The sequence below is a fragment of the Mustelus asterias genome, chromosome 22 (assembly GCF_964213995.1).
Source record: "Mustelus asterias chromosome 22, sMusAst1.hap1.1, whole genome shotgun sequence".
Taxonomy (NCBI): Eukaryota; Metazoa; Chordata; class Chondrichthyes; order Carcharhiniformes; family Triakidae; genus Mustelus; species Mustelus asterias.
In genome coordinates this window covers 63121018-63142000 of record NC_135822.1, presented here as the reverse complement: position 1 = coordinate 63142000, position 20983 = coordinate 63121018, and the positions used below count along the sequence as shown (strand labels likewise).

Here is a 20983-nt window from a genome sequence, read left to right as displayed (position 1 = left end):
AACAGCTAGGTTCATGTGAAGAATGGCAAATATGTTGGGGACTTGGGGTTGTCAGGATTCTGTAGGAATGTACCCCACGCGACATCCAGGACACTGAGGAGTGGAGCAAAAGAAAAGCGCAAGGAAATAACAAGGTACTCTACTGAGAGACATTAAAACAAAATTCCTGTTTAGTTTCAGTGAGCAAGTTCAGAATTGTCAATGGGCCCATTATTGGAAAATGTTGCAAATCATGAGTGCTAAATGTTTTTTCATTTTCATTCGAAAAGCTGCAGCAGTGTGGCAGACACAGTTCCTGCTTCATCCGTATGTCTGAACGAGGCTGCCCAGAGTTAAAAAATGTTAAAAGTTGACTTTAAAAACAATTTCTTCAGAAACATAATTGAAACAATCTCAAGTGATGCTGATTACTTTTACTTTTCATTATTGACAGGACTTACTTTAATGAATCTATACGCTGGTGGCTTTCTTTCATTGCGTTCATTTTCTAGTGCTTCCTTGCTCTCTTTCAGTAACTTTAGCTCCTGAAATCGTTTAGCAGCTTCTTCCAGTGCTAGGAGTGGCAGAAAGCAACATTTTTATTTGGGATGGGGTTCTCTTCCCCATGCTATATAATAAACTTCAGGCAATCAGTATATTGTTGCAGGCACATAGCGAGTTAGCTCCACTTTTCCCAATAACTATACACCAACCGCATCCAAATTCTCAGCAAGAAAATTCAAGCAAAATGCAAAGTGTTGAAAAATCATGCACTTCAGCTCCTCCTCGTCAACCCAAACAGATTTCAACAGCATTCCTTAGGCACAAAGATGGAAAAGATTCTATGGAGGGATCTCTTTTCCACACTAGATTGACTAGGGGCGGCTTTCAATGGCTGTGGAAATATCTACAAGCTGGAATTATTTCATTCCCTTACAGCAAGAACTTAAGAGCAAGGAAGCAATACAAAGCGGCCAATACAATGAGTGACAAACGTGCAATAGTTGTCTTTACGAGCGCAGGCTGTTCATTTTGCATTAGGGAAAGATATCTCTGCTTGTATGCTGAAGATTTTACCTTTTTTGAAAATCTCGTTAATACCACCAGCACGCCCATCGGACACGTTGCCCTTGTCTCCTTCTAAGTAAGGAAAGACTCTGCCCTGATGCACCCAATAGTAATCATTCGATCCAAAGAAACGTACAGGGAATTCTCCTATATGATGCTTCATTGCTTGAATGTTAAGTGGCACACATTTGGGATTACAAACCTCTGCTGGCCACCACCTGAAACAAACATCAGGGTAAGGACAACTGCAAAGAAGCACGGGTCATCACCACGTCACACATGGCCAACAGGACAACACAAGGACTTATTAACAATCTCACGCATAAGTGCATTTACAAACAGGAGTGATTTCAGAAATATGCAGTCTATAACTATGAGAAGCTATCACCGACCTAAAATAGCAGAAAGGAAACATGCCATGTATAAAAATCTTGGAAAAACTGGGCAGCATGCTTTGAATCTGCCTCTTACTAAAGGTCAGTTGCACTATTCTGATTGGCTGAATCTAAATCTTCACAGGGACCAAGCCGAAGTTCTCCACCATTTGACATTGTCATCTCCTGCGCCCTCTCCATTTCCATGGTATCCATCATTGCCATGATCATCTCTGATCAATTCAATCTGTGATGTGGAGATGCCGGCGTTGGACTGGGGTAAACACAGTAAGAAGTTTAACAACACCAGGTTAAAGTCCAACAGGTTTATTTGGTAGCAAATGCCACTAGCTTTCGGAGCGCTGCCCCTTCGTCAGGTGGAGTGGAGAAATGCTCACAAACAGGGCACAGAGACACAAATTCAATTTACAGAATAATGATTGGAATGCAGTCTTTACAGATAATCAAGTCTTAAAGGTACAAACAATGTGAATGGAGGGGGCATTAAGCACAGGTTAAAGAGATGTGTATTGTCTCCAGACAGGACAGCCAGTGAGATTCTGCAAGTCCAGACAAGCTGTGGGGGTTACAGATAGTGTGACGTGAACCCAAGATCCCGGTTGAGGCCGTCGTCATGTGTGCGGAACTTGGCTATCAGTTTCTGCTCAGCGACTCTGCGCTGTCGTGTGTCGTGAAGGCCGCCTTGGAGAACGCTGACCCGAAGATCAGAGGCCGAATGCCCAAATGCTGATCAGCGGTCACAGAGTCACTGAGCAGAAACTGATAGCCAAGTTCCGCACACATGAGGACGCCCTCAACTGGGATCTTGGGTTCATGTCACACTATCTGTAACCCCCACAGCTTGTCTGGACTTGCAGAATCTCACTGGCTGTCCTGTCTGGAGACAATACACATCTCTTTAGCCTGTGCTTAATGCCCCCTCCATTCACATTGTTTGTACCTTTAAGATTTGATTATCTGTAAAGACTGCATTCCAATCATTATTCTGTAAATTGAATTTGTGTCTCTGTGCCCTGTTTGTGAGCATTTCTCCACTCCACCTGACGAAGGGGCAGCGCTCCGAAAGCTAGTGGCATTTGCTACCAAATAAACCTGTTGGACTTTAACCTGGTGTTGTTAAACTTCTTACAATTCAATCTACCCATCCCTCACCACTTAGATATATATCCAATCCCATTTTCCTTCTGTTTCTGGTCCTAGGTTAAACTCTCATCCAAGTCACTTACATCTGTACTTTCAAACTCTCAATTTCTGAGCCTTCAGGCTTTCATTTGCCTGCTGTTTCTTTGCTCAGCCATAACATCACCATCTCTGATAACATTCCTCTTTGCAAATCTGTCCGTGTCTCACTGGCCCCCATTCACTTTAACAAATCTAAGTAATTGACATTACTATATTTACTAACAACTAGATGAAGCATCCATCACCAGATCTTGTTCGACTACATCAAGTCTCAGCCCTCTGTGCTCTGCCAAGCGATGCAGTACTCCATGCCAGTGAGCATTGGTTTCAGAGGTGTTCACAAGCTATGGAAAGGTGATGGACATTGGTTCAGGACAAGCTCAGAAAGTTTGAAGGTGGAATTAAAGTAGAAAATGCTGCAAATAGCCAACCTTTGGGGTGGATACTTCCAGAGAGACAGGCAGAGATAATGCTTCAGGTTCATAATCTTTAATCAGAAATCTTATTCTGATGTTTGACGATTGGTTTTTCAGGAGCAAAGGTGATATTGGAAGCTTGGAAAAGGAGGGGAACTATCTAAGGAGAGATAACTATTTACGTAAGTCGGCAGGGGAGGCAAGGGATGAAAGTTGGGAGGTCAGCAGTCAAGGGAGCTCGAGATAAACTTTCCCTCCTCCTCCATATTTTGAACCTCACATCAACATTGGTCAGGATGCTTCCTTGTGCCGAAGCAAAATTGTAGATCAGAACTTTGGTCACCGATCCAATATCACCTTTGACTCAGTGTCTCTTTTGACATCCATGACACTTTTGAGATGTGTTGCTGTGTTCAAGGCAATATAAAGGCAGGAATGTCGATGACTAAAACATGAACCACAAACAAAAACTTCAAGTTCATTACAGAACACACCAGGTTGCAGCACAGGTGACGGCCATTTGGGCCATGATGCCGATGATTGCTCTTTGACGTAACAATTCACTCTCCAAACAAATGCATCTTCCCTCTGCTCAACATAACTGTCCAATTCTCCCCTAAAATGGGATTATGGTTTTGTTTTAAATCACTCCCACTGTCAACAGAAATGTTGCCCATCACACTCTGTTTACTTCATTCCCAGACAAACATGGTGATAAACAGGTCATCCACTAGACTTTCCTGTAGCAACTTTTCCCCCCACGTTCATCAACTTTCAATCATTAGAGAAATATCACTGCTAAATCTTATGTGCAAAGGCAGCTTAGTACAAGAAAACGCATCGATATTCTTGCTTCCTGAACTGAACATTAAAAGGACTTGTTTGAGAAACGTATTCACATTGTGATTTCTGTCAAGCAAGTCTAACAGTCTAACTTTTCCATGAAAAGTTGTGGACCTGAAGCATTAACTCTGTCTCCCTCCACGGATACTCCCTGACCTGCAGACTACTTTCAGCATTTTCTGTTTGTATTTCACCTACACTGGAGATACTAATTTAATCTGTAGATCTGTTCTGAAATGGTGAGAAACAGCAGCACGGAACTAGACTATCAATTCTACTCGTTTTACAGCATCCTTTGGTCGGAGAGAGACCCATGCAGTGTTTGACCTTGCAATGTCCACACCCCATTCTTCAAGTTGGCAAAAGTCTACCAAACACTTGGCCAATAAAAGTTTTTAAACTGTTTGATTTTCACCAACTGCTGTGAAGTGTGAGGCTTTCCCTTTAAAATGGTCTCTCAATATTTGTTCATATTCAGTGTACTGTCAGATTATCTCCAGCTCTCTGTAACTGCACTGCAGTTGAAGGCAATGTGATAGGGCAATAACTTATTCAATATTTGTCATGCAGAAGAGATGTGTCATTAAATTGCTTTGTTTATTTCAAATCTAGAAGCTAGATCTGGTTTTGCTTTATGATGTGCAGGTCAACCACATCTGATTGACTCTGACCTGCAGCGAAACCACATTCTGAACACATCACAACATGTTGTCAGTGGACAGAGAATCCACTGGCACAAACTTTGAAAACTTATCATAATGGCACACAGACAAGAAGACATTCCCCATTCAGTGCCATCCAAACAACAGCAAGGTCTCAAGACTGAATGCCCATTCAGCACCAGAAGATACAACCCATGTCACCTTGGCACAGGACTTTTAAGGCTTGCTGATGAATTGGCCAGGAAATGTTAATGATTGCAGTATTCATTTTAAAATGTATTCAGTCACCCGAGTCAAGATGTTTTTAGTCTAGAGGAGTTCACAAAAGATACTGGACACAAGGTGTTTTGAGTGGAAGTGTATCCAAATTCTTCATTGTTGCGACCATTGTTTAATGATGACATTTATGACTACACAAGGGATTCAGAGTAATGCCATTTATGAACTTTTAACATTTCAAACTTGTGATACGACTCTCACACCGAGTGTCCATCTGGTTCAGTCCCTTGTATCTCCAATTTAAACACACTACCTTAATGCACACATCAAAATAAAACACACAAACTAAAGTCAAATGACATTCCTTTTCAATTCAATTCAGTTAGCTGCTTACACTATTCTCTTCTGATTCTTCAACATCGGTTATGAGTTCTCAAAGAATTTGGAACTGCACAATGGGCAGCCAACACAGGCAAAATTCCCTTCAGCTCTTCATATTTCATTCCATTATCTCTGGTGGTGCATTATAATTACATTTCAGCTCAACACTGCCAAATACTATTTCTGATCCCAAACTTCCTTTCTTCAGAGTTATTAAAGCTCTTCGCTAAATTGAAAGAGAGACAAATGAGTTACCTGTAAATGCCCAGTTTGACCCAGACTATTTCCTTGTAACGTGATTTCTTGCCAGCTTTACAATCATTGCAATACCAGTTCCCTTCTGGCATATCAATCGTCAGGCATTCAGGATGGAAGGATGCTGGGCAGGATTCACAGCATAATAGGCGGCCACCTTGACACACAAGGAAACTTTCTTTTACTGACTTTTTGGTAAATACACACAACCTCTGCCGCTACCATTAGTGTTCACCATTTTCCCAGTTACACAGACTGGGATTTCCACAGTCATCTGAAGCAATGCTCACCAAGAGTCATTTATCACCCACAGCTGAGCATCATGCAGAGAGACTTCAGACACGCATTTTCAACATACCCAGAACAAATGAGCAAATTCCCATTTCAAACCCAAAAGTCAAGTTTTTCCTCGAATATTCCAAATTCAAACTAAACTGATTTGAGTCACTTCTGTTTTAATCATTTAATTGCAATTTTTAAAACCCAAATGTGAAGTAGCTGAATGTTTACCCAATGAAAATGTTTTTGTTAACCAACACAAAAACTGTGCTGCTTGATGAACCAAGGGTTACAGTGACAGCGACCAGAGCCGATGGGCACTCCCGGTCTCTGCAAACACATTGCTCCTCCAGCCCTCACATCTAGCCGTACAGCTGAGCATCTTACTGCAGTGAAGTTTGCACTGACGTACTCAGCTGCATGGAACCTGTCCCAGACGTGTAGCTCAGCACAGCGGGAACACAGGAGAAAACTCTAGAGGCAAGCAATACCAGAATTTTGCTCAAGCTCAAAAGGGAAGTTGCTCATTTCGCAGTTGTTAATGTGAATCTCAGTGCAGATGGATATTCAAATCTGCCCAGCAGAAATGACATGAGCAATCATCAGTGTTGACCAGACAATAACAGTGGATGGGTTCTCAGAAGAATAATCAAGTAGATAACACCGTGATCAGGGCCAGGCTGCCCTGCAGTACGTGCATTCTTTCAGTGGAAGCACGGGGAAGCTTTGTCACTGGAGAAGTTGATTCCAGACATGCAATTTCCCCCCCCCCCCCCCCCCACCCCCCACTCAAGAACAGTGTATCGAGATGGAAGCGGGGGTGAAGATGAACAAAAGCATACAACGGAATGACAGACACAGCAGCTGTTACGTAAAACATGCTCAAGAATTGTTTAATTGCTGGCAACTCCCTCACTTTTGGTGTAAAAAAAAAGAAAAGTATCACCTTGGCTTTTGTCTTTCCCTATGAATTACGTGCATTTTACATTAGACAGATTCGTGTCAGCTGTTAAGAAAAGGTAAAGACAAGGGGCAGAGAGGTGGAAATTCATTTTAGGCGACAGATTGAAACTTGTGGCATTGCTTAGGCTGCCAACTACAATTTGTACCCAATATTCAATTCCATTGCAGCCACTTCGGCTGAGTAAGAGGCAGGATGTTTAACAGGCTGCTGATGCAATACTGCCTGTTTCTCACTCCTGCCTAATAGAAATTTTCACCTCCAGTTCTTTCCTCAAAAAAATGCCTTGTTTTTTTTTGAAAGGCAGCCTCAACAAGTAACAAGGAATGATTCTCCTCTCTCAGCCCCCAATATCTAAGCTTGCCAGCAAACCAGTTTGTCTCTCTAACACACAAAAGCATGGATGCAGCATTCTCCAGTTAGCTGGATGGACGGAAGTGAAGCAGAAACTTGGACTGAAAACATTAAGCAGGGAACACCGCTGACCTTGGGTAGCATGTTAAGCAGCATCCTAACCATGCTAAGCAACATTGGGGCTCAAAATAACTGCAAGGCTCCCTCCGTGGAACATATGCTCTCGCCCACAAATTACAAGTGGTCACCAAAGCAAAGCAAAAATTGTCTTTTTTAAAGGTTGGTTGATTAAAACAACTCTGCACTCCCATTGAAAAGGTGGGTGGGCCTGACATATATATAGGCACTTTCAAACACCATGATTGTCCTTTAGAAAATGATGCTTGTGTGTACAAAGGCACAATTCACCTAATGGTTGGGCACTTAATACCATTCACAGCGAAAGGTGAAAATATAAAAGATAACTCCACACCTGATGTCGGATATTTGAATCCTACAATCATAGAATCCCTACAGTGCAGAAGAGGCCATTTGGCCCATCGAGTCTGCACCCACACCCTGACAGCCAGGCCCTATCCTCCTTCCGTATCCCCATAATCTATACATTTGCCATGGCTAATCCATCTAACCTACACGTTTATGTTCCAGCTATGCACCAACTCCGGGGAGTTAGTCAGGGGGGGCCACCCAAAGGGGAAAAGGAGAAATTCGCTTTTGACATGGAAAACTTTCCAAGCATTAATGTTTTTTTTTAATTATTGCAACAGTCTGGCAACAGGTACATGATTACATCACCAATCATTTCTCAAGTGGGAGACAATTCTGGGGATGAACATTGAAGAAACGGGGAACTCAAAAAGCAGGACAGCATTTGGCAGTGACCAAGATTAGCAGCCAGAGTCCAGGGTACAAAGTTGGAGTGAGTGAGGCATGCACACCAGGAGCTAGAGTGTGTCAGAGACCACTGTCTAAGAGTCCAAGAAAATGAAACACAGAGCCCAAAAGCCAGAAAGCAGCAGGACCAATGCAGAAGGCTAAATCAAGAGCCTGGGACAGAGAAGGCTAAAAAGCTATGGAGGAAATAGGACTTGCAAATGGTTCGTCCAGAAAAGACACAGAAAAATACAAGTATTTGCATTTCAATCAGGCAAGGTGCATCCTGCCTGATATTTATTTCAATGTCGAGACAATTCATGCCCATTGTATCTGGAGCGAACTACATGAGAAGAATCGTATCCAAATCGTAAAACCTTGAACATGCAGTGATTTTTTTTCCTTTCACCTTGAAAAAATCTTGTGTTAAAAGCAACAGGAATTCAATTTTATGCCTAGAATATGGAAGATTTGTGACAGTAACTTTCCCCCCAATTGTTACAGTTTTATTGTGCCATGAAAGCAACTGCAATTGTCAAATCATCTCAGATGTAAATAGTGGGAAGGTCTGAAATGACCAAAGCCAAATCATAACCCAGCAGGAAAAAAAAAGGATTCTGCAGTATCACAGAACGATGCTGTCATGTGCATATTTTTCTCCGAAAAGTCTGATTAAGGATCAAATGTTGACCTTGTAATTATTTCAAGCCCAGATTAACTTCATTTTCCTTCAATTCTGATCATTAAGCTCAGCTAGTCCAAAAAAATGGAAATTAATTCAATTTACACATTTTCATAAGCAAGATCAGACAGGATTTGATAAAGCCACAGATTTAGCAGATGCAGGGTAGGGATAACAGCATGGTAGGTGGGGTGGGTTGGGGGAGTAAGAAAATTCAAGCACACATGGTTCCGGAGATAAACTGTGTTTTATTACCTTTCCCACATTTCTTTACTGTAGTTGACGGTGAGGGAGGAATCATAGGTTTTTTCAACAACTCAGCCGAACGATTTGACTCGCTCAGGAGGTAGTGCGACTTATATGTATAAGAACTGATAAGGGTTTCGGATTGGTCTTGTTCAATCACCCCTACATGAAACAAATAAAAAACATGAGGTGCAATGAAAAGACCCATGATTCCCCCCGAAAAAAATCTGAAAAACATTAATTTAGTCTCAAAGTTTTTTTTTGGTTTCAAAAAACAAATGGGAGGGAAGAAAAAGCTTCAAAAAATTTCAAAGTTACACATGCCACATTTTAAGCTGGTGCGTTATTTAAACTCAAGACGGTTGGAAAGTGGTCTTACCTCTGGCACAGATAAAGCACCAGCTTACATTTACTTGGAGAGACGCGCGACTGCCCTTCTTCAAGCTGGAGTGGTTGTTGCAGATGATGCTGTGAGTTGAAAGGACAAGGCTGCCAGCTGCAATACAGCTCTCCCCCATGTGATAAGCCACAGGACACCGCAAACAGCGCAGCATGCGACCTGGTTTTATACATGTATATAAAAACACAACTGGTTTTAAAAAGGACGTTCCAGTTGCTTGATTAACTAAATAAAAGCTTGTAACAAGCCAAATTAATTCCCAATCGACAATGTGAAATAATAACTTGCAGTAGCTATTTATCAACTACCCAATGTGGAATTTCATCCATTTTCCACACAGTCTTCTTAAGTGCATTGAATGGAACAGTGATCAGGATTTCGTTCATGGGGCTTTTTATGGTTTCTGAACCCAATGTCATTTCCTTCACTCGGTAATATTGTTGAAATGAACCTTAGATACATGGCTGAAGCAGAGGCGGATGGAGGGGTGGGGGAACGGGGTGCACAGATGTGTTTGCGGCTGGGGCTTACGTGGGAGATGCACACTAAACTGGGCTGGCTGGCCTATTTCCATGAAATGGGCACCAAATCTAATCAAAGTTTACTACCAAAGCCACTCGTGCTATGTTCTGGGACATTTCACCTTCACTCCCAAGGAGGAAGCACCCCAAGGATTTTTTGCATGTCTTCCTCGCATACCCAAGCTGAGATCATTGAGGTGAAATATGGTCTCATCCACAAAGTGGTGCAACAAACTGAACAAGCACAATGCAATATCTAATGATACTACACATACAGTATGTGCATAACGTTAAAAATATGAAATGTTAACATAAATCCTAATTGCACCTGCGTGACAAGATGGGAAGCCCCAAAATGCACCACACTCTGTCTCAATTTAAAAGCTCCATGGTCAACATGCTGTGGCCAGGCAAAATCCACAGGCTCCATCAATAACTAACATTTAGAGCAGGCTGTTTGATGATTTAACCCAGTGGTTCCCAAAGGGTGCGGCGCGCCACACTGGTGCAGCGAGAGAGGATGGCAAGTGTGGCGGGAAGATTCAAGGACAATCAAAGAAACATTTAAACATGGTTTAAACTAGCATTGTTTTATACCTTCTTGATGTCCCATGATCATATTATAAAGTAGTTGTGTTCTATGTTATGAATCAAACACTGCTAGGAGTTGGTTTGTTTTGTTTTTGAATGTATTTCTTATCAATAAAAAATTTGGTGCGGCGGGAGCAAATTTTTATTCTGAAAGTGCGGCCCAGTGAAAAAAGTTTGGGAACCACTGATTTAACCTCAGCTGCTTTGTTTCACCCCACCACTTTTACCCTTTACAAGGATACCACATTAAAACTCTGCAGCCGTTTGCCAAGGGCAATATTTCTAAAACCAACAAGAACAGGGATAACTTTGCAGTGGTCACAACTACATAGTCACTTGACAACTGGACCAATCTTAACAAAGAAACAAGGAGCCAGAGGGGAAAGAACACAAACAATCTCTGTAATAGCTTCCGTAATCTCTGCTTAAATAGTCAGAGGGTAGATCTCTATCTAGTTGGATCCGGACCCCACCCAAGACACTTGCAATGAGCTTTTAAATTCTTACTTTTGCATTTGATCCTCAAATTACTCTGGTCAAGTGTTGTTATAAAGACTTTTCTTTCAGTCTGCTGCAAGAAATAATCAACTTGATTTCTTCTCACCTTTTGTTGCCTTAGCCATTTCACAGTTGTCTGCTAAGCACGCCAAACAGCAGTGCAGAGGACAACGGAAACCTTTCCCTTCAAACATGGCTGAAGAATAACTCCTCAAACAGGATTCATGGTAAAACCTTCCACACGAATTCACTGAACACCTCTTCACAAGCTTCCCAGACAACTTGCAAGAAAAACAAGTGTGGTTTCCTGTCAGAGAACAGATGTACCAGAACAGAGAAATATTAGAAATAAAAACAGCAAATAATGGACATAGTCAGCGGGTCAGGCAGCATCTGTGGAGAGAAACAGTTCAAGTTTTGGGAAGACGATGACCTGTCACCTGAACAGAACTTTGCTTTTGTATTCGAGAAACATCAGAATTCCACTGTCTTGAATTCCAACATCTAACTGTTTTGGCTCGAAGCACAACTACAATTCAAACTTATAACTTTTGCTTACAGCCGTGTCACAAAAAAACTATTGCAATGAGATGAACCACATGCTGAGTTCTGGACCTCAACTGGAGCCAACAGCTGTGGTGTGGCCACTTGCACATGGAGCAATGGGCGCTAAGGTTCTATCCCAAATCCTCAAGTTCCTATGAACTGCCAAGCCATTATCTAATCATCTGTCACCAGCAGAACATTGATCAAGGTGACACACCTCAAGCCAACCGGGTTACTAAGTAAAATGGACATTACCCAATCCTCAAACCAATTGGATTACTGACGTTGCCCAATCCTCAAACCAATTAAAAGAGAAAACACTGGAATATCTCAGCAGGTCTGACCCTTTGTAGGGTCATCTGGATTCAAAACATCAGCTCTTTTCTCTCCTTACAGATGCTGCCAGACCTGCTGAGATTTTCCAGCGTTTTCTCTTTTGGTTTCAGATTCCAGCATCCGCAGTAATTTGCTTTTACCTCGAACCAACTAGGTTACTGAGTGCAAAGGACATTACCCAATGGATTACTAAGTAAAATTGTCATTACCAAATGTTTACAATGACTTGCTTTTGGAAGGATAGAGGCCCAAGAATGGATAAAACAATCCCTTATTACCTGTCGTGCATTCCATGCATGTGAACTTCCCGTTGGGCAGCTCTGCCAATCCAAGACACTCTATATGAAAGACTCTGCAACACTCTCCCTCACAGGGCACCAGCGACTCTCCAGGCTTCTCACAAATCTAAGGCAGCAGATGGTCAAAATAAAAACCCTGATGTGAGTAATCTAAAGCAACACCTTTTAAATCCAAATAACATTTAGCCCATTTATATTTTGTAGTTCCCTATTTTCCATCAAATAAAGCACGAGCCCGAATTTTATTCAACTTAAAGAGGACAACTTGTTTCCTTGACCATTTTAATATGCATGACAATAGAAAGTGGTAAAATTATTTTATGATCATTCTAATAAGTGATTTGGGTACGAGTACAAGGGCATTAGTGCTGGGATGATCATCAATTGATTGCACGCAAGTCACAACAAAAACAGAAAATGCTGTAAAATCTCAGCAGGTCTGTGGAGAGAGAATAGAGCCAACATTTCGAGTCTGGATGATCCTTCATCAGAGCTGCACTCTTCAGTGTCTGAGTGCCTCTGATTAACCATCCAGAGAATCCCAGATGTTAACCGGAGCTCTGACAAAGGGCCATCCAGACTCGAAACGTTGGCTCTATTCTCTCTCCTCAGATACTGTCAGACCTGCTGAGATTTTCCAGAATTTTCTGTTTTCGTTTCAGATTCCAGCATCCGCAGCATTTTGCTTTGATCTTAATGTACACAAGCAATTTGTGACAGAACATTCAAGCTGATACGCCCAAGGCATGGGGATGTGGGCCAGCAAACAGCTTCTATTCTGAAGGTCTGGAACAGTCATTCTAAGATTGGACTGCAGATGTAACTCGGAACTTGTCCCCATCTGCCACTTAAATCTTTGACATTACTTTAATAAACCAATTCACAATCATGGACCAATGAATTTTAATCAGCCAATCTATAATCACAGGCCAATGGTTAAGACCATCTTCATTCAGCTCTCACCTGGCAGATGTTATCTTTCCTGGATGTTCCACTGCCACGTCTGGACAAACACGAATCCATTGATGTTTCGTCGGAGACCTCTGCACCTGGAGGAACTGCTGGGCTGTCAGCTCGCTTCTCTGAGCCGACCTATAGAGTATAGAGGTTAAAAACGTCACCTGGTCAACAAAATACTCAAACAGAAAAGCAAGGTGATTAAAGCTATGCAAAGTAGATTTGGGTGTAGGCGGTAAATCAGTTAGATTTTACATTCCTAACTGTTACCTATTAACCCTTATTAGAACTAGATTGCATGAGGTTGGGGCTGCCCTCGACTGATACACTGTTTAGTTGATTCATTGTCAAAGGCAACTCTTGATTAATGACCATTGAGCAAGTTATGGGAGGGTGACTGGGGTGTGGTTGCATTGACATTAATAAACGAGAAGCACAAAAATTGAGTGCAAACACATCTCAGTACCTCGTGGTACTGAAATCTCAGATTCGATGGCACAGTGGTTAGCGTTGATGCCTCACAGCGCCAGGGCCCTGGGTTCAATTTCGTTCTTGGTTGACTGTGTGGAGCCTGCACATTCTCCCCGTGTCTGCGTGGGTTTCCTCCGGGTCCTCCGGTTTCCTCCCACATGCCAAAGTACATGCAGGTTAGTTTGATTGGCTATGCTTAGTGTCAGGGGGACTAGCAGGGTAAATACGTGGGTTAGGGGTTGGGCCTGGGTGGGATTGTTGTCAGTGCAGGCTCGATGGGCCAAATGGCCTCCTTCTGCACTGTAGAGATTCTATGATTCTATAACATCCATGAATCATGTTTCTAAAACTGAGATAAAAGAAAAATACTGTGGGTGCTAGAATTTGAATTAGAAACAGAAAATGCTGGAAAAACTCAGCAGGTCTGGAGTGAGAATATAGAGTTAATATTTTGAGTCTACATGACTCTTCTTCAGAAACTGAGAGTCTAGATGAGGTGCCAATTTGCACTGTACCACAAGATAATGCAAAAGCACATCATGCGGAAGTTAATGGATGCCAAGCAGGGAGGCAACATACGAGTCCAGCAAAAATAACATGGCCACACTGAGCAGCTCAATGCTGGAATAGTGCCAGCCTTGACTTGTTGTGATCAATCTACATGCCTATCTTTTCCCACCTGAACTACTGGCAGTCGGACGATAAATGTTATCACAAGAGAAACTCGATCATTATCTCGCCAACAGCTTGGCATTTAAAAACCAACATTACAAAATGTCGGCCGATCAAGCCGGAACCAGATCCAACAAATGCAACTTCCTGCCGCTGCCAACTGCTGTGGAACTTGGCCGATGATCCCAACTGCAATAGTGCAAGTCATTGCTGGTACGCTGCTGGAAGCTGGTTCAGCATCCTAATGGGACTTCTTCCTGCATGTAACGAGTCCACGTCAGTCATTATAACAATCGATCAAGTGGAATCAGTGAAAGAACTCATCAGATGGAAATTACCAAGATTAAAACTGCAGGTGGAGGGCCATGGAGTGAGGGTCTGTTTTCAGAGAACAGGTCAACAAGAGTCTCACTGAGTGCAATTCTGAAGGGCTGGTTTATGCCCTTGTTCCTATGTTTATCTCGTAAAAGCCTGAAAGTAGCAGAAACGAGTTGGACAGTTCAGCAGCTGAAGACAACAGTATTTTATATGCTGTACACAACTTCACACTCCTGATGGTCTTTTGAGATTTTCATCCTTTAGTCAAACTTATTTTGTTTTCTGAACTGATCTCGAATAGGCAATACTTTCGCCACAAGGTGGCACCAAGCCCAGTCTCGTCAGAAGCAAGAGAAGTCATCCTCCAGAAGGCCCAAAATTCCTGTCACAATTCAGGAAATGCTGTCAGCACTTCATTCGACTGCCCATGCCCATTTCATCTCCCCCCACACTTAACAATGCAAGATGCTGCAATTGTGAGCTGGTAAAGGCGCAATACCTTGTACGGTGCACAGCTACTCTGCATTGCTTCAGTCAAATCAGACTGAAGGATCGTGACGTCAACAGTGCAAGTGAACAAGGAAGTGCAAGTTGGAGTGGTAAATTCAATGCCAAATTCAGGTGCAGAAAGGGAAACAGGCGGGAAAAGATTTGACCGAGGCGGGGGAGAAAAAGGAGAGACAACGAAAAAAAGCAAATCGATTTCATTGAAAAAGAAAACACAATGACAATTAAAAGCTGAAGCAAAGAGGCCAACACTTGTAGCAGTGAAAAGTTGATGCAGTATTTAACACACCATGTTGTCAAAAAGTTTAAATCGACGATGGTGAGTTCCGTTCACATTTGCTGCACAATTGTAGGAAGTTCACCTCACTTGAATCCAAAAAAGTGATGCTAATAGGAGTAACTGACAGCAACTTCTCAATTTCCATGTTTAATCTTCCACCTGTCCTTCACCCCAAATTGCTGAAGCATTTTCACATATACTATCAGCATTTCTTTTGACAGCATCTTTTGGCCCAAGAAAACAACACCCCCCCCCCCCCCCCCCCCACTCCAATTTTCAGCCTTTTGTACAGGGAGAGAAAATGGAAAAATATGCCATCATCTTCATTTCCTTTCTGATTACATCACCGCACTTCTGTGCCCACAACTCAGAACATGTACATAGCTCTCAACCACAAAGGCAAAAAAAAAATTCAGATCAAATGATTCTACCAGACTGTGCTCATCAAACAAGTTTCAGACTTGCAGTCACTCTCATTAAAACCCTTTGGCAGCGCCGCACAGCTCTCTTTTAACTCAATGCCAACTATTCTCGACAATCGTATATATTTACTTCATGAAAACCCGGACAGCAAAGATCATCACAGCACGGTTGTAGCTGGCACGTTTGGCGATGTTCAGTTCAAAAGTATTCTTGGTCATTTTCTGGGCTTGTTACAGATCACAATTGAGCTTTAACCACACATTGTGGTGGCCAATCCATCAGCCTGACAAGGGCATGCCAACGGAACAAAGCTTTTTAGGTTAATGTTTTTTATTAAAACCCACTTAACAGATTTATCACAAAACGAGGAGTTCCAACTGTCCATCACTTTCTACGGTTCCTTCATTTTGGTGACTTGCTTCGATTGCCGAATTCCTCTTTCCCAATCTCACTCTCCTTCATGATTTCCTTGTTTAGTCTTTCACTAATATATTGAAAGGGGGTTTCTTTCCACTGCTGTTTACCTCAACTGTCCTCATAACACTATTAATCAGTTCAGGAAACGGCCAGGAGCTGATTTGCCACTTGGGCGACTAAACCTGGGCAAGGAGGTATTTGTGGCCAGTTTAGAAATCAACACCCACCAATGAAGATGAAAGTAGAGGCCAGCTTTAATCTCTAAGGCACTGTGAATAAATCTACAAAAAGGTGTGCATTGTTGTTCAATAACTATGCACAGGCTATCTCGCAATGGCACATCTTCTGGGATCTGCCATTGTACAGCAACAAGTGAGCTGATAGGCCAATAACCACCATCATGACATGGAATGTTGGCTCGGACCAGAAAAGGGAGCAAGAGGGGTCAAAATTTCAAATTTCAGACTATGGACGACGAAAAAAAACTGGATAGTTCCCCATTCATGTTTGGTTTGACAGAAGCGGTTGATAAGTTCTTGACCATTTCCTGGACCAACTAAAAGCGCAATGTACTCCAGACCCACACGGATCCATTTTAAGGCCTAATGCAATTTCTGATCAGACTTGAAAGCATTCAACATTTAAATTTATGATGATGGGAACAGCAATGTGGTGAAGTATTCAATAGCCTCTGAAATGGCCTAGCAAGACATTCAGTTCAAGGACAATTAGGGATGTACAATAAATGTTGGTCACATCCTATTGATGAATAAAAAAAACATGACTGTTACGGCCATACACACACACACACCCTTGAATTACATCATAATTCAATTGTTTATTATTCGATATATAAACCTTCTGAAACAGCTACTGATTGCGACTGGTGACTCTATGTTGTCCAAGTGCTGATAACTCTCAACAGAAATCTCTGAAATTGTTAAAACAAATTTTATCTAAATACACCTTTAATGTAATAAAATGTTCCAAGATCCTTTACAGAAGCAATGCAAAGCATAATTTGACACCAAGCGCCAAAGGAGATATCGGTGCAGGGAACCAAAACGCTTAGTCAAAGAGATAAATTTTAAGGAACATCTTAAAGGAGGAATGACAAGTGTAGAGGTTTGTGGAGTGAGGCCCTTGGCATGTTACAATCCCAACTGATGTTACGACTGGACAGTCAGGCCCCAGAATGGGACTCTGGCTCACTAGACCATAGCTTTTATTGTTTGGTTAGAGATGTAAATGAACAGATTCACAGGAGTACCAATTAACTTTTTAAAAAAGGAACAAAACATTTATTAAACATAAAAAGATTGTCTAGAATACAATACTCCTTCACCCAACTTGCATCTTCAGAGTTGCACAGAGTTTTAAGAATAACACGTTACAAAGTATCATACTATAATGTTCTCACTAAGTATACAATCCATGTGAACAACAGGTCAACTGTGGTCAAATACATCACATTCTTAAAACCAAGTGGCAGATCCCACCCAAAACAACTTGTATGGATTTCTCATCAAATCCCCCAGATGCCTGTCACACTGTGAGTTAGCTGGTCTCACTGGAACCCGACTTCCACACGAAGGTTTCCAGTCATCACTCCCGAAAAACACACCTTGAAATCTTCTCCTACACAAGACACTCTCTCAGATGACTTCATCAAGGATCCACATCCGGGATTTCAAATTCTTTGTTCAGTATTCCACTGCCTTAGATTGCCACGTGCATTCAAGCTTCCACGCAATCTCCCAGGTACTCAGCCATGCCAACAGAACACCACTGCTTCACAGGCCAATTAAGATGTTATCAAATTTTTGATTTACCTTGGATGTCTGGTTTCTTCGTTAAATCTGAATCCTGTGGTTGTCTCTTAACTCTACTACTTACCTGAAGTTCACCTAACAGAGCCTTGTTCAACTTCTTGTTCTTTGTTCCTGTAACTTAACTGTCTTCCTGACACATTCTTTTGTCCCCCAACTCACTGGTTTCCGGACTCTCTTTTGATCTTATGGGAAGTCAGCTTTTTGCAGCTCCCTGGCCCTGTCTACCTTCTTCTGGATCCAGCTGAAAGCTGAACTCAAAGGTCCTTTCTAACCTAGGGTGGCCCTTGGTTGCGAAGCAACAGATGAGTCTCTCTCTGTAAACCCTGTTGGTTTTCACGTCATAAATTCTCATTACAATGACGGCACAGTTTAAAATGGCCAAAACTCTCTGACATGGAGGCACCTTTGTTTAATATGAAGCTAAGGTTTCAACCCTTTCTTACATTAAACTGAAGTTACTTAAAGCTATAACATGTTTCTAATACCCACAAATGCAAGTATAAATGATTTAAAATTACCTGCTTCCTGACAGGCAAGTGAAGGCACAGCCATTGATGGTGGAAAAATTGAAATCAGGGATGCTCAAGAGGCCAAAGCTAGAGGAGCTTGGCTATCTTGGCGGGTTATGGGGCTGATGACGATTACAGACATGGCAACAAATGGATTGCTATGTATTCAAGTATTGTCCTTCGAGAAATAAATCATCCAAACCCCTCCCTCCCTCCATCACTCTTTTTCCACCCATCATGCTCCTACCTCACTCAGCAATCCTCTGCAATCAGAGTCGTTCATTTCCCTATAACCCGGACTTGTCATCTCCACATCCGTAGAAGCCCGACTACGTTTTTTCAGTGGCTTGCAGGAATCAGAAAGCTCGCTGGCACCTAAGAGCAAAAGACAGTCCGGCAGAAGTTACAGTTTTGGTCTGTGCCCTTTCCTCCATGCAGCAGAATGAATAGACAGGAGTCACGAAATAAAATAACCCGTCATTTAAAATACATTAGGACATGTACATGGATGGGAAAGGTTTAGAGGGATGTGGGCCAAATGCAGGCAAATGGGACTAGTTCAGTTTGGGAAACCTGATCGGCATGGACGAGTTGGGCCGAAGGGCCTGCATATCTCTAGGACACTATGACTCTAGGTTTGGAAGTTACTTTCCAAATTGAAATATGAATGTTCATCATCAAGCATCGTTACTGTAGAACATGTGCTAATGGTGCCTTACCTGGCAGAGCTGAACTCACTGTCCCATGTGCATGGAGTAATGAGGTACCTCTCTGTGGGCTAATCATCTCTGCTGTCGTTGGAATAACTTCCATCTGTGAACCAGATCACAAATCATAAATGCAAATTAATAGTGAATCCAAAGATTTCTGAGAGTAGTTAACAAATCAATATCAAGTAATGATTGAGTATGGTAATGAGGGGGCACATTTCACTGAAAATTCATGACAAGTGCCTTGAGAGTGCGTCAACCTTGCACGTTTCTCGCAAAGAGTATAGTTAATCACCGAGTGATTGATACTCACACCACTGGGTTCATACCAATCAATTCAAATGCTTGATGAACTATTTTTTCACCCATCATGTCCCCCCTCAACTCGAGCAGCATGTCCAAAGTAAGGTTTGAACTGAACATAAAATCAAAAAAAAAATGCATATTTCACAAGAACATGGTTAAACTAATCCACTGAATTAGGAGCAGTGCTTTCATTCAAGTCTTTGCTTGAATTCCCTGGCTTGGACTCGAACATGATTGTCCTGCCCAGAATAGTGACTCAGAGCGAAATTTGCACTGTGCAACCTGCACATGTGCTGCAAACTCAATGTTCATCAGTCCTGTTCAGTCAGTTATACTGATGGGAATTTTTTCTTCAGCTTCTGGCACTTGCGATGCTGCATCTTTTGTTTTCACCGGGGAAAGATACAAGACCAAATTTCAAAATCTTCTTGCAAAACTTTATGAGCGATTTATGTTAAATGCAGTGAAGTTGTCTAACCGACTTCATTTCAGACTATTTCAGTTCTCAAATAAAAATTGAAACCACAAATTGTCTCCCTTATTCTGTTAAGCCAATTGTTGTTTACAGCAGAGAGAGACATTGTGAATTGCACTTGATGTAGTTCAATAATTGTGTCGGAATTCAAATCTGAAGCCAACTAGCTTGTGTTTGATAATTGGAAAAGTACAACGTTTCAGAGATGCAAGTGAAAAAAATTAAAAGCAAAATCTCACAGGTACTGCTATTCACGTTTAGATTTCATCTTTAAAACAAAAGGTCTTCAGTTAGAGAGCAGACAAAACCCCTTATACATCTGGGAAGAGACAGGGAATGAGAATGGTAAGGGGCATGGTCAGGGTTGGTAGGTGCTGTGGGTGGAAGAAGAAATTACTTGAAAGGGAGTCATGATGTAGAGATGCCGGCGTTGGACTGGGGTAGGCACAGTAAGAAGTCTCAACACCAGGTTCAAGTCCAACAGGTATTTTTGGCACCACAAACTTTTGGAGCGCTGCCCCTTCATCAGGTGAGTGTTCACTCACCCGATGAAGGGTCAGCGCTCCGAAAGCTCGTGCTACCAAATAAACCTGTTGGACTTGAACCTGGTGTTGTGAGACTTGGAAGGGAGTATCATACATCGAAGTTTGCAGATGTCAAGTTTGAAGACCCAGTTAATTAAATAGATGGGAGCAAAATGCAACAAAGCCAACAGACAAATTAACCGATTTGGCAAAACTATTGGTTGAATCAAATACAAGTAACATGAACCTAATCTGTATTCCTTTAAGTTTAGGCAGCTGAGTGATTAACTAAGCACGGTGTTAAATTGATAAAGGATATAATTCGGTAGAGAAAAACTACTGGTTCTGACTGGGAAGCCCAGAACAAGTGGGCGTAAACTGAGAGCTGGCCCATTCAGAAACAAAATCTGAAAGCACATTCTTCGCACAAACAGTAGTGGAATTTTCCAACTCGTTCCCCCTACCGAAATGCTGTAGATTCTGGGGCAATTGGAACTTTCAACACCAATGGATGTTTACTAGTTAAGCGTATCTAAGGATTTGGATCAAAGATGGGCAAATGGAATTAAGGGACAATTCAGCTGTGAACCAACAGA

The 20983-nt window shown here is 42.0% G+C and overlaps 1 protein-coding gene across 8 annotated transcripts in view; it reads right to left on the bottom strand.

The window, feature by feature from the left end:
• nsd3 (nuclear receptor binding SET domain protein 3) overlaps positions 1-20983 on the bottom strand; it is a 77452-nt gene that overhangs the window by 11557 nt on the left and 44912 nt on the right. For 6 of the 8 annotated variants that reach the window (XM_078239394.1, XM_078239398.1, XM_078239395.1 and 3 more), the window contains exons 8-17: positions 19092-19185; positions 18620-18747; positions 12950-13078; positions 11966-12092; positions 10912-11112; positions 9175-9354; positions 8805-8957; positions 5401-5557; positions 1057-1265; positions 441-553 (exon numbers count right to left, since the gene is read on the bottom strand). In XM_078239394.1, coding sequence (XP_078095520.1) covers positions 441-553; positions 1057-1265; positions 5401-5557; positions 8805-8957; positions 9175-9354; positions 10912-11112; positions 11966-12092; positions 12950-13078; positions 18620-18747; positions 19092-19185 — 1491 coding nt within the window. The remainder of the gene's footprint in view (positions 1-440; positions 554-1056; positions 1266-5400; positions 5558-8804; positions 8958-9174; positions 9355-10911; positions 11113-11965; positions 12093-12949; positions 13079-18619; positions 18748-19091; positions 19186-20983) is intronic. The other 2 variants (XM_078239400.1, XM_078239402.1) reach the window with 1 other exon arrangement.